This window comes from Brachypodium distachyon, chromosome 1 (assembly GCF_000005505.3).
Source record: "Brachypodium distachyon strain Bd21 chromosome 1, Brachypodium_distachyon_v3.0, whole genome shotgun sequence".
Taxonomy (NCBI): domain Eukaryota; kingdom Viridiplantae; phylum Streptophyta; class Magnoliopsida; order Poales; family Poaceae; genus Brachypodium; species Brachypodium distachyon.
The window spans coordinates 68994868-69008825 of record NC_016131.3 but is presented as its reverse complement, the minus strand read 5'-3'; the positions used below and the strand labels follow the sequence as shown (position 1 = coordinate 69008825).

General features: G+C 42.4%; 1 protein-coding gene across 1 annotated transcript; it reads right to left on the bottom strand.

Annotated features, from left to right (window-relative positions):
* Nucleotides 1-3911: 3911 nt before the first annotated feature.
* Nucleotides 3912-11800, bottom strand: LOC100842484 (pre-mRNA-processing factor 39). Its single transcript, XM_003558476.4, has 14 exons — nucleotides 11394-11800; nucleotides 11270-11320; nucleotides 11084-11190; nucleotides 10147-10376; nucleotides 8995-9162; nucleotides 8334-8694; nucleotides 7687-7830; nucleotides 6947-7099; nucleotides 6747-6863; nucleotides 6447-6524; nucleotides 6185-6334; nucleotides 5701-5964; nucleotides 5067-5171; nucleotides 3912-4451 (listed from the first exon to the last, which is right to left on the bottom strand). The coding sequence occupies exons 1-14, from the start codon at nucleotides 11485-11487 to the stop codon at nucleotides 4299-4301; spliced, it is 2175 nt and encodes a 724-aa protein (XP_003558524.1). The 5' UTR covers nucleotides 11488-11800; the 3' UTR covers nucleotides 3912-4298.
* Between the last annotated feature and the right edge of the window lie 2158 nt (nucleotides 11801-13958).

Sequence of the window (13958 nt, the reverse complement as noted above, 5' to 3'; positions counted from 1 at the left end):
GGCTAGCGAAAATGATGGTCAACAATTTTTTAGCCTTTGGTTGGTCAGAAAATTTGCAAGATTTGTGGAGGGGTCGGGAGGTGAATTGGTAAGATTTCATAGGTAGCCAAAATTTTGGAAACCAAAAACAAGGACCAAATGTTCTTAGGCTGCCAAATTTTGGTAGGACAAACTTTGTCACAAACCAAACATACCCTAAATGCCCATTGCCTGCGTGCCAAGTGGGTAAAGTTTTGCTATAAAAATCCACCCATAAGTATGTAGAATGGGTAAAAGAAATCTGTATTGGATAGAGTGGGTGTGATTACGGGCATTGGACAATGGGTGCCGGTATGGGAATCTACAACCCATACACCTGTCTTGCAGATCGGCCCTCCTCAATTCTCGATTCAACTTGTAGTTCATATTTTCTCGATCCCTCATGTATTTTTTTTTGCAAGAAAAGAACATTTCATTGATCAAAAAAGTGTTACATCGGGTGTATCCACAACCGGATTACACCCCAACCAACAAGCCATACGTTGGCGTGACCTTGCGAAAGCTCGTGACTAACACTATTCTGATATCTATGAATTTTGATGAAGCTAATCTCCCTTTGTGAGGCCGCCAGGCGTTTCATCTCCTGAACCAAGCTACTATAACGAGAACGGTCCCCCTCTAGGCCTCACCCTTTGTGATCCCTCATGTCTTGTTTCCCTTTGTCTCTCTCCTTGAGGTGCTGGCCGACTCTAGGCCTCACCTGCTCTGGGCGCCATCATGCTTCACCCCTGTGTGCGGGTGTGTCGTACGGATGATGGCCGCCGCTCACGTGAGGCGGTGAGGGTAGGGAGCAGCAGCTCACGTTGCTAGATTTCGAAGACCATCAGCGTGTCATGCTGACCCATCGCCCGATTCTGCCTTCCGTCTCCCGCCGCTAGGAAAGAGCTGTTGTTCATGATAGTGTGTTGTTGTCCCGCTTCTAGGCCAAATTTTAAAGTACTCATGAGCTAGGGCCACAAACTTCTGAAAGCACACGTTAGCTAGGCTTACCAAAAACACATGCTTGGATTATATGATCTAAGATATAATACGACATTCTCTTTAAAGAAGTACAATTTTTGTTCATGGCAACAAACGGATATCTATACAATACAATATATTAAATTGGAGTTGGTGGTGATGGTACGGTCGTCGCGGTACATCATTTTACCGAAATTACGAATCTGCCACCGGCGTCTCCACGCGCCTTTTAATTCCGGCTCCCGCGGTCCTTAAGCGCAGAAAAAACACATACCGCCCAAAAAAGAAAAATAAAACAGAGCCCTCGCTCCTCCTCTTCTACGAATCTCACCCCCACCCCCTGCCCAATTCGGATCTCGCCAGCGCCCGCCGCCGCTCTTGGTCGCCTCCACTAGCTCATGCATGTCGGCGGTGCTCGTGTGCGGAAGGCGGCTGCGGACCCACGTCTCATTCGCGCCCCCCGACCGCCGCCTCCACCGGCGCGCGCCGGTGGCTCCCTGCGGGACTTGGACGGTGATGGGATGAGCCTGAGGCCGGGATACCGATGGCCTCGCGCAAGGCAGCATGGACTGCGTTGGCGCGAGCCATCGGTAGCCCTCCCGACGGGCAGGGGCGCGCGACGACCAGTGGCCGGACGCAAAGTGTTGGCGGCGCACGGGCGGACAAGGCTGCGAGAGGGTGCAGGCGGGCGGCCCACAGGCGTACCAGGCGGCAAGTGGGAGCAGGCGGCGGGGGTAGCGAACAGGCAGCGAGAATCTACAGGCGGAGGCGGTGCGCACAAACGGGCGGCCGCGCATGGAGGCGCGATGTTCGGTGGCGGGATGAATCGAGACAGGGAGAGGAGGAGTTTGCACTCAGGGTGGATGGAGATGATAGTCAGAAGAAGAGCGAGAGAAATTGAGAGGACTTTGAGAAATAAAGTACGAAGTATGAGTAATAGGAAAGCAGGGCAAGGATCCATTAAGCAAAATTTATACTGCCGCTTGCTTTATGTGATGGCCGCCGCTGCTTGCTGTCTTGATCGATATACCGATGCTTGTTGTTTAAATCATCATCACACGGGAGGTTGAGCGGCTTGGACGGATGAAAGTGATAAACGTTATGGTTGCTAAATGTTCTTTATTATTTATGATTATATTGAGAATCATTTCACGAATTCAGCAAAAAAGTTGAAAAACGCTCACACATGACTTTTCAAGTGTGGTGTATGTGAGAACAATAATAACTTGTAGGTAGAGAGCAAAAGACTTGAGCTTGTGTCACTTTCTCTTTACACGAGATATAGAAATAAGACATGCGCAAAAAAAAACGAGACCAGAGTATAACATACGAAAATAAACAAGTCATAATAGTTTTATACATATGTGCTCATGAAACACATCAACATTTAATTTGACGTTTTGATACAATTTTTTGTTGTTCCATAGCAACGCACGGGTCTTTTGCTAGTTATACTAGTATAGCTAAATTGGAGCTCACTAGTTGACATCAACTCGTGGAAAACGACGTCCACACCTCACGACGAGGCGGTGACCTGCGCATACGGGTTGAACTGCTTGCCAAGGCGACCAAGCTCGCCGAGGACGGCGCCTCCTACAGGCGGACAATCCCTAGGCAAGGGGGGCCATGGTCTGGGGCTTGAACTTTTTTTCTTTTGATAAATTGTACTAATAATTTGAAGTTTGGCCTAGAACTTCCCCTCCTTAATTGCTTTTTCTTAGTCACGTACAGTATGATATGGCCTTGCTCTAAATTAGTTCCTGGCTCCGGCACTGGCGCCTCCCACAGTGCACGTGAGGTACTGGCTCCTTGCCGTCCTGCGGCCGGGAATACGCCACCGCTCCTCCGATCTGCCTTCTACTTCAAGGCAGCTATGTGTGTGCTCCCCATCCTTGCCACCAACTATGCTTCCTCGTCGCCAGTATCCATACCCTATGCCATGGTGCTCAAGCGGCTCCTGCAAAGCCTTCTCCCACGCTTCCCCCGTGCTCCAGTTCGCCCGGCTCACCTATGCCCAAATCATGCTCGATGAGCTTGAGCTTCCCAGCTGTGGAGGATGCATCCAAGTGCTCGACTTTGACTGGCATGTGCGAGCAGCTGGTGTGAGCTTGAAGCTTGTACTGCAGAAAGCGAGGAGCAAAGGTCCAAAGGATTTGTGGAAAATTCCGTTGCACCAAGTTTATTGAAACTCCCCTCTGAAACATCCTAATGGCCATGTCAGCCGTCACGTGCAGGATTAGAGTTCTAAACCACGATTTTGACTGAAAATGTTTTTCCTGCCAAATTTAGGGGGTCAAATACGCAATGTATAAATTTATGTGCTAAACTATTTCCACCTACCAAGTTTTTTTTTTGACAATATTTCCACCTACCAAGTTTATGGATCTTAGGTGCAATTTCCTCAAACTGGTTCGTTTTGCCAGAGGGATAAGCTAGCACTTCTCCGTTACGTATCTCATGCCAACCTTCGTGGAACTTCTCCGTTACGTATCTCATGCCAACCTTCGTGGAACGGAAGAAAAACAAAATTTTGACCTCCCGTTTTCACGAGTTGATCTTGACCTATTGTTGAACACCCCTAACTCCACATAAGAAGTAGTACTAGGTAAACTAACCAAGTATGAGAAGAAGTGCTTGAAGACGGTTTGATACAAATCAACCAAAGAAGATGCCGTTGTATCTGGCTGGCCAGAAGGCCCAAAATGCAACGATCTCCATCTGACCAAATTTTACATCCTTGAAATCTGCTGTTCATTTCTTTGCTTTTGATGTTTGTTTTTGTTATCCATGTTATTGGATCAAATTGCAGGACTAGCTCTGAAAGCGGGGGCAAGACATGTGGCGAAAGCTACAATCCCGCTTTTCTGTTTCAGCCAAAAAGAAGAGAAAAAAGGAGGATAGCCGACGTCTCATTTTGGCAAATGTTACTCATTAAGGCCAACGCAGTTAATCCATCTCATCGTGCTAACTACATTATGGCGTCTGCAGTTAAATTAAGTGAAACAGAACTGAAAGTTCCTAAAACATAGATACTAGCAATGATATCCTATACAGTTCTTACATTTGGATCGGAGCGACCGTCCTCGTTATAACATTGCTGAGAATAGCATCTGGATAAAGACAAAGTTACACCATGGCCCTGGATTGCGTCTTCCAGAAATGCTGGTGATACAAAAGGGGTCTTGCAATGACTTCGGACTGATACTCGCTAAGGCTTGCCAATTAGACTGCTGCAGCCAGATACAAGGAAAGACAGATAAACATACTCGATGAAGCACCCGCATGCATCAATCTACAGATCAGAAGTATGTAGCGGTGCCATAGTAAGGTTGAGGAGCAGCCGCAGGTTGCTGAGGGTAAGACGCTGCTGTTGGCACCGGTGCCGGTGGGGCTGCTGCTGGTGCTACCACTGGCACTGCTGCAGGTTGTGCATAGCTTTGCTGCGTGTAGGCCTACAATATTTTCACCATGATTTGCATCAGATGGGTTTGTAGCTAATTGGAAAATGAGATGTGATGGGGCAAGGTGAATTATAACCACATATCCATAAAGCCCAAAAAACAAGTCCATGTCATGTCATAGAACAGTGCAGGAATAAATATTCATTTAAAAATGAATGCTAAACCTGAGATAGAACAAGCTACATACAGCACAAGCTACGAACAGCACAAGCTACAACTGGTCCATATCCGCCCGTGGGCCGTGGCAGACTTGATGATAGGCAGATCACCAGTGTAAGTAACTAAACCAGAACTGACTGACCTCGCACACCAAAATAAATAAACACTGTTTTACCCAAACAATTCTGGAGTAACTGCAACCCATAGGTTGCTGTCATGCCGTTTATGTGCTACTGTATCTTTTCCATACGACACACAGAATGGAGGGCAGGGGATCGTTTAGACAAGGTTGACTTTCTCAAAGTAAAATAAAATAATAATTCAGATCCCACCCTAGCATGTGCTAAACCTAATCTTCCGAGACAAAATTTTGAACATATGACTACACGTAACCTTAGAAATAATCATAAACGTTTTGCAAATTTAGGCGGAAAGCAGATTCAGTACCTGGGCCGGGTATGAAGGAGGATAGGCACCATAAGCTGGTGCTTGAGGAGCAGATTGAGGCATTTGATGACTGTAGTCATAAGTTCCATATGCAGGGTAAGCAGCCTGCAGTGTAGATGCCCAGATTCAATAACATATAGTTAGCACAAAAGCAGACACATAACTACAGAAATGCCAAAAACCACCAATCACAGAAGAAACATTATATAACATCTCAATTTTCTTTGAATGTTCTATTATCAGAATTGTAGGACGCAATGAAAAGGTATCATAGGAATGAGCTTTAGATGTAGCAAATTAGCACATGTAAACAAAAGAAGCAAGACAGAGAAAAGAGTTGCAGAATTCAACATTTGTTCATGTTCTTGGCACAGCGAACATACATGTGGCTTGGGAAGAGGAACCAAGGTAAAAGCAAATGATATGATAAATAAGCACCATAGCCCCGATTGGGAAAATTTACAGAGGCTTCAACTGAGGAAGATCAACAAAAAGTCCCTCCCTCACACCCTCGCTCAGTCCCTTTCTCCTCTCCTTTTTGCTTTTCCAAAAATCCGCCTCCCTTATACAAATCCGTGCACTAAGGCATAAATATAGCAAAGCATGAAGATATACGCATAGGAAAAGAAGCAACCTGTGGCGCATAAGCAGCTCCCCATTGTTGCCCTGACGCTTCAGAAGTCGCAGGCCAAACTGAAGGATTATGAACATTTGGTTCGGTTCCCAGGACTGGTTGGGTGCCATCTCCAGTTTTAGCGATTTTATCTCTGTCGGACATGACAGCATCATCTGCTCTTCGTTTCTTTGACGGCAGAACACTCCTTTTACGCGAAAACAGAATTGTATGCCGAGTTGTAGCCTTCTTGATCGACTGTGCATCCCCAAAGATATCCAAAAACTGACAATATTTGTAAATGTATCAGCACAAAGTGTAAAGATGGTTGTGATAGATAGAACTAAGGTACAAACGGGTATTAAAAGATTTGTTCCACTAACTTCTTATCTAACACACACAATTCTCATGTGTAGGACGATGAGCCCTTACACAAGCTTATGTAAAGTACACATATTACATACAGATGTACCATACTGGCATAGTCACACTCTTTAAGTATTACCTCTAAAAATATGGAAGATATTTCTTCTTTGTCACTTGCACTTGCCAACTCCCCGTGAGTTGGTTCAGGTGTAAGAAACTTCTCCACCAGGGAATCTAAAACTTCAATACGCTTCTCCGACGGAAAGATCGACTCGAGAAAAATGACAGCCTGCGAAATAATATAAAAACAGTAGCCAAATTAAATGGGGTCATCAAATGTATGACAAGAAAAATGAAGGTGATAAACTGAAACATTTAAGATAGATTTCATAAGCTGTAACCTCAAGAATTGATTTAGTCATATTAGCTTGATCATGCAGTCCAGTTAAGATCTCCCTTGCCTTTTCCAAGTCACGGACCTACACAGTTTAGAGAATATGTCAAATTCTACAAACTGAAACAAAGAGATCCAAAGTATGAACAAATAAAACAAAGTGATAAATACTATAAACAAATAAAACAAACAAATTCAAAGACAAATCCGTCCTTAAATTATAGTAAGACGTTCAGATGGTAAAATTTAGACGGTTGCGTAAATTATGATTAAAAACGGTAATCTCAATGTTGAGATAAAAACCCACCATATATAAGAAACGTGAGTATTGAATCAGTAATGTTGGCAAAAGCTGGCTCTGTTCCTTTTCCTTTTCAGCACCAATGGCCTTCTCATAAACTAAACAAGCAGATTCTTTATCACCCTGCAATGAAATAACAACAAAAATGAAAACTTGAACGCTGACCAAAAAAAAGAAACAAGACCATTGTTTCTTTGAAGAGATACCAGTCGGTGCTCCATATTGGCATGCTTCACAATGGCTTCAAGAAAGCCAGGATATAACTCTGAGTAAAGATGCTGATATTCTACACGTGCTCCAGCAGCATCACCGTTAAGCTCCTTGAATCTTGCACTAAACAGATGCATCTCTGGCTGCTTCTGTTAAGGAAAATAGCATGTAGCCAGAACATTAAATACAAGAAATATATTATATGCTACACAATGTTATGCAGCAGTAAGTAAGAACATTAATAAGCTAATGATCATCAAATTGTAACATTTTTACAGATTCCGATGCAAACTAAAATGAACTTCTGTATCGGATCTAAAAAAAGGGTATCAATGGCAAATTGGCAGTGATACTAAAAGATGACAATTTTGCATTTTGTGTTACCAACACATCTGCTAAATTAAGTACATCATTAGTAAATATATATTGGAACAACCTACAAACTAATTAGGCTATTCTAACAATTTCTCTTTATTTTTCTCCGCAAGCCTACATGGAAAATAAGTTAACCCAAATCATAGAGGCTTCAATCTTATATGGGCAAAAGGTGTTAATTGGGCGGTGAAAAATAATTCCAAGAATAGGCAGACAAGATTTTCATTGTATTCATGTTCAGTTGTTCACAACCTTCCTGACTGATGCACATATGAGCATATTTGTGGCTGTTAAACGTCACAATGCAATGTTACTGAGTTTAAAATGTGATATATATATATATGATATTATCAGATAATACCTTCACAAACACATGGGTGGCACGAGCAAGAGCATTGTTCGCTAATTCTAGGCTTTGCCTATGCTCCATGCATTGCACATAGCGGATCCAGAACTCTGAATAGCTAGCACACGCAATAACACATCTTTCGTACAACTTGATAACCTGAAACAGTATTGCATACAATCAGAAAACAGACAAAAATAAATAGATAGAAGGAATATAAAGCGAATAAGAATTATGATATTGACAACAAAAAAGAGAAGTTCACACAGGTTACTCCATTAGCTGATTAGGGTGGCCCCTCCAAAAGGAGGGACCATCCTTGCTTGATAGATAGATGGTTAAGAAGGTGAGCATTATGCAAATACCTGCATATATGAGATTCAAAATTCAAACAACTGATATCTGGTACCAAATATCATTAACCCAGAACGGCCACTGACAAATGAAAGTTTGGAGTACTTAGCCTCATCGAAACCAAACATTATGTCCACGCTCTATCCTCAGTTCAATATCCCATTACAAAGGAAGCTTCGTCCAAATACTAGCCGTTACAGCATATAATGGAGCCAATAAGACTAGATTGTAAGTTATAAGATTCCAATCGTTGCATGAAATCTACTAAACGAAAAGGTGACGAAACTGTTGGAAGTGCTATAGCTTACCTTGTTAATGTCGTCTTCCGCCTCGATAAAATCAAGATAGTTGTGCCAATTTTCAAGCTCTGGTTTGTCAAGAGGTTTGACATGAAAGTATGGTCTTCTAATAGCTAGCTCAAAACTGATAATCTTAGACTCGTACTCTTTAGCCTTCTTGTACATCTCTTCTCTAATGGAAATATAACGTGCCTGGTTCTCTGCTTCTGTTGGACGGGGAATTTCAGGTTCTGCACTTTCCTCTACGTCATTAGGATGTGCCTCCCCATCAACAGCCTGAGTACTGGTCTCAACAGTAGCACCATACATTGAAGTTTCCTCGGCAGTTAGTATTTCCGATAGGTTCCGTGTTGTAGTCAGCTCCTTCAAGCTGACAAAATTAACCATAAAAAATTAGAATCACAAGAAATCACATATTAAATACTCCAGCACAAATGAGATAATAATGGCATTACGCCGTTAAGCGTTAACTGCTTATCTAACATTGCAACACTAAATCATAGGAAGATTAAGAAATACTAATAAATTTGTAATACCGATGGATGTGGTCATTCAATCCAATAATAAGCAACATCAACAACTTGTAGGGCAGTCAACCAAAATATAGATATACTAAAAAATGGCACTCCAGTACTTGAATACAGAACAGAAAAAATGCCAACTAACTCACCAATTAAAGTACCGATCAAGTTGTTGTATAGGATGCTCTAATATTCTTGTATATATCACAGCTAAATGACTCCATGCCTGGAGTGATTCTTCATACTTGATGTACTCGTCCCATAAAGTATTGGAGCGGTAGTCTGTTCCAACATATGCTAAACCCCGTTCAAACAGTCTGGAAAAACAAAAAAAGGAGTGAAGTTACTGATGCAAAAATGGAAAAACAGATCCGCAGATAAAAGATACATTAGATATTCAAGACACTCAATGTCTGATGGCGTGCAGGATCAAACATTGGTAGCTATATTTGAATCCACATAGAGGCCCATTATTTTATAGACATATTCCAACTTAATTTCTTTGTATCACACAAGCATGTTATCTCAAAACTAGCTAACGAGCTAATGCATTAAATCCAACAAGACTAGCTATAAGAAAACTATATACTCCCGCCGTTTGGGTTTATAAGGCCCACACGGAATTTTATGCCAAACTTTGACCAAAAATTACATTGGTAATATGAGATAATTGCGGCAAAAATATATATTGTTTGATTCGTATTGAAAAACTCTTTCTAATGGTATAACTTTTATATACATATACTAAATATAATTTGAATAATTGTTGGTCAAAGTGTGGCACAAACTTCAATAGAAGCCTGATATACCCAAACGGAGGGAATAGATTATAGCAATCTCAAACCCACATAGGGTCACACGTTAGAGAGAGAATTGGTTATTGCAATTGAGGGACATAAATATATACTAATAACATATTGCCCTAGTCCAAATATGAATATATATGTATGTATATGGAATCGTTACATGCATTGGTTACATGGATTGCACTACCAAATGGATTGCAGAAATAAATTGCAAAGATATTCTAAGAGCATGTACAATGCAAGGTGCTTAGTGAGATGCTTACAGAAAATAAACCAGTTTTTGTTTAAGCACTGGTGCCTATTTCTATCGGACTGGTGCTTAATTAAAGCACCTTTGGTGTAGAAATAAGCACTGGTACTTAATAATAAACCGTTTTTTTTTCTAAGCACCTGACTTTAGCACCTGCATTGTAGATGCTCCAAACAGCCACTCATTAAGAATAAAGTCAAAACACAAAATTTATCAGAAATTGACATAGTTTGTGTATTTGCTACCTTCTGATAATATCTGGGTCATCATATGTTGAGATAGCAAATTGGCAATAGTTCAACCAAATGTCCACTGAATAAGTAACTGCAAGAACCGCCCTTTCAAACACCTCTATAACTTTGCTGACACCATCAAGACGGCCTTCATGGTCTGCATATTTCTTCCAATACCCAAAGCAAAGAGGGAACTCCGCGAGGAATGCATCATACACTTTCCGCATTTTCAAAATATTGCTCTGAGCAGGAATAAATACAGACACACCATCAGTATACGGTTTTTATCATACAAATATTCCATTTTTGTTCTTCAGTAGAAATCCATTTGTTTATTACTTAACAGGATTATATTTCTATTTAGTGCACTTCACTAAAACACAGAAAAATGCAAAGACTGAAAAGACCACGGTAGCACAAACATAGGGTTCAAGGACACTACTAAAACCATAAATAAAACTGCAGGGAACAAGAATTATGAAATTACTAGCATTCATATACTGAGATACAATACCGAAAAGGGGAAAATATGGAATCAAAATATTCTATCAGTTTCGAAATGTAAAGCGTACTTTTTATTGTCCAAATACAAGCTTTGACTGTAAATTTCTTGCACAATATTTTCTTAATGGTTACAAAATCACAATCTTGAGAGAGTGCTTTTGCCGACGAATTTAATGGCATCAATTATGTGTAACATAAACCACATTTTATTAGATTGACTATTGGTCTAAACTTGCTAATTCAAAACAAGGGAACAAATGACTATCAGTGCCACAACAAATACTCAGGCAACTTTGATAACGGAAAAAATATCTATTGCACATGTGAACAAACAATGAAAGAAAATAAAGGCTACGTTCAAGAAAAATTGCCCTATACATACAGCAAGTTGCACAAAAAGAGAATAATCATAGATTGTATGGGAAGGCACAAATTCAAATTTCACCTCAGCAATTCTCTCCGTCTCATCAATAAGTGCAGTCCAAGCATTGAAATCTAAGCAATCAGCGGTAACAACACTCCACAACCTGGCCTCTTCTGCTGAAACTACAGCTGTGGAAAACAAGATGAACTGTCAACAAATAGCACACACGACACTGAATAAAGAGAAAAAAAAATTACACAGCATTACCATCCTCATATGATTGCTCCGGAGCCGGTTCACTCATCTCGTTGGTGGCGCCTGGAAAATAAGACGATGTGTTAACAAATAGCACGCACGACACTGAATAAAGATATTTTTGACACAGCATTACCATTCTCGTACGATTGCTCCGGAGCCGGTTCACTCATCTCGTTGGTGGCACCACCGGGGGAGGACCCAGTAGGGCACGGTTGGGAGGCCTCCATGCCTTGATTTTTTGCCTCAGTCACGAATCAGAGAAATTTGGAGATGAAACGGGGAGCTAAAGGGCGGAATTTGTTCGTGGGGTGATGCGAGGAGAAACGGTCAGGAGCGAGAGGTTCGAAGGGGAGACCAACCGGCGGTGGGAGCGTTCGCGCGAGGAGGAAGACGAGCGGGGGCTGGGGCGGCGCTCGGCAGCTGGATGGACCGGAAGGAGTGAGGGGTGGCGGCGCTCGCGCGAGGAGGAAGACGAGCGATGGGGAAGGGTCTAGGGCGCCGCTCGGCAGCGAGATGGGCCAGAAGGAGGGAGGGGCGCGGCACAAGGAGAAAAAGGGGAATATGGATGGGCTCCGGCCCGGGGTAGAAAAAGAGGAGAGGGGACAGACCGACCGGTGGATTTGGAATTCATCTTACTTCGAAATAAACTTCTTCCATCTTTAGATTTTGGCTATTTTTTCATCTTTTAACCACAGCTTATGAAGCGTTTTTTTTTCTGACTTTTTACGACGTCTATATCAACGCCGGTTCAACTGCAGCGGGCAGTTGACGAGCTCTGTTCAGTCTGGAATCACACGAGATGCCTTCTCAAAAAAAAAAAAAATCACACGAGATGCAACTGTTCTCGTTACTTTGTCAAATTGATTTTTAATTTCACAACAACTAAATGTTGCATTGCAGTTAGGGCTGCCTAACAAGCATGCTCGGTTCGTTAAGAGATCGGATCGTTAAGATCGTTATCGTTAACGATCTGAGACCATTGTTCGGCTCGGTTCGTTAAAAGCTCACGAGCGCTCGTTAAGCACGTTAAGATAAATAGATGTCATGTTGATCTAAATTTTTGGGCATTACCTATTTGTTTGGGATAAATTTTAGCAGCAAACAAAATATATCAAAAGTGAAACAACGTTATAAAGATTGGAAATAATACAACAAAAGAGAAATAACAACACAATTCCAACAGCAAAATAAGTTCCAGTAGCCACTCACAAGTGACGTAGGAGATGAGCTCCCTAACGAGCTGAATGAGCGCTCGCCGAGCTCACTCGTTGAGATCGTTAAGCTTAACGATCTGAAAAGAAAGTCCTGTTTGGTTCTTTAGTTAACGATCCGAGCCCTTAACGAACCGAGTCAGCGAGCGTTCAATAAGATTATCGAACTTCGATCTTTTTGTCCAGGCCTAATTGCAGTTGGTCTGTTGGTTAATTACTCGGGAGTAATGCATCCTTCTTGAGAAGAATTTTTCTTTAGTTTCCCTTGTCCTCAAATTTACCTTTGCATTTTTTTAAACGAGGGAATAATATACTCCGAACTATGTACAAGCAGCTTGCATTGTAGATGACCGCTGATCTAAGTCCGACCTCATGCCTAATAAATACAACAACAACATATTAGACACGATTACTTCTACGGAGTACATTTTTCCCCTCTCGCAAAGATTGACGATGATCTGCGACAAAATTTGAAAAGAAATGGATTTAGATAGATGGGACGTGGAGCTGAAGATGGAAACGAAGGAGAAAACGAACATAGCAATACACAACGAACCATGTACAAGTATGATAATCTTCGAAGCACCATGTCCCTTTAGAAGACGAACATTTTTCTTTCTATATTTTGTGAAAAGTTAGAAGACCAAGATGACCTGCTATGACGCCTACGAGCGGATAAAAAACTCGGGAAGAAGTGAGTCGACGAATCGTTTTTCCACCCAATAGAGAAAGGCGTCTGCCCTAGCCGCCACCAGCGCTGGATCTAGATCGATCTTGTCTCCCGGCCGGGGCACAATGTCGCTGCTTTCTCTACGTTTAGTGTTTTAGTAGGTCTTCAATTTTTAGGGTTTGGTCAACCGGCAGCCGAGTTATGGTGGTGATGGCAACATTGTGCGGGTCAATAATAAGGTTTTCTCGACTCCTCATCCACCTCGTCGACGGCGATCCTGCCGGTGGCGTCGAGGAGTGCGGGACGTTTGGTCGCTACTTTTCTGGAGTGGTGGATCTGGTTTTGTGTTTGTGCTTTGCAGGTCTTCTACGCGTATCAGTTTATTGGTTCATTTTCCGATCGATGAGACTCGACCAGTTTCGACCTCATCGTGAAGTTAGTGCGGCTGGTCTTCTCGGATTCGTCTGGCCGGATCTGGGATGGTCATCCAACCCTATTCGTCATCTTCTTCTCCGGGACGGTGTCTGTTTCTCAGATCATTGTCGCCGGCGTCTTCTGGTTCCGACCGGTGACTTTCCGGCTGCTACGTCAACAACGGTTTTCTGGTTCTGATGTGGTTTGGAGGTCCAGAGGCAGTATCGAGGTTCGCTCACGGCGCGCCACTGGCGAGTGCAGGAGGAAGACAACGACGTTTACATACAAGAACTTGCGTGCAATTTTCTTTTATTTTAAAGATGGTTCAGGTTGGTTGAATTTAACATATGGCCTCGGCCTTGTCGAAAATAAAAAGACGAAGATGACCTCGTAGGATTGGAAT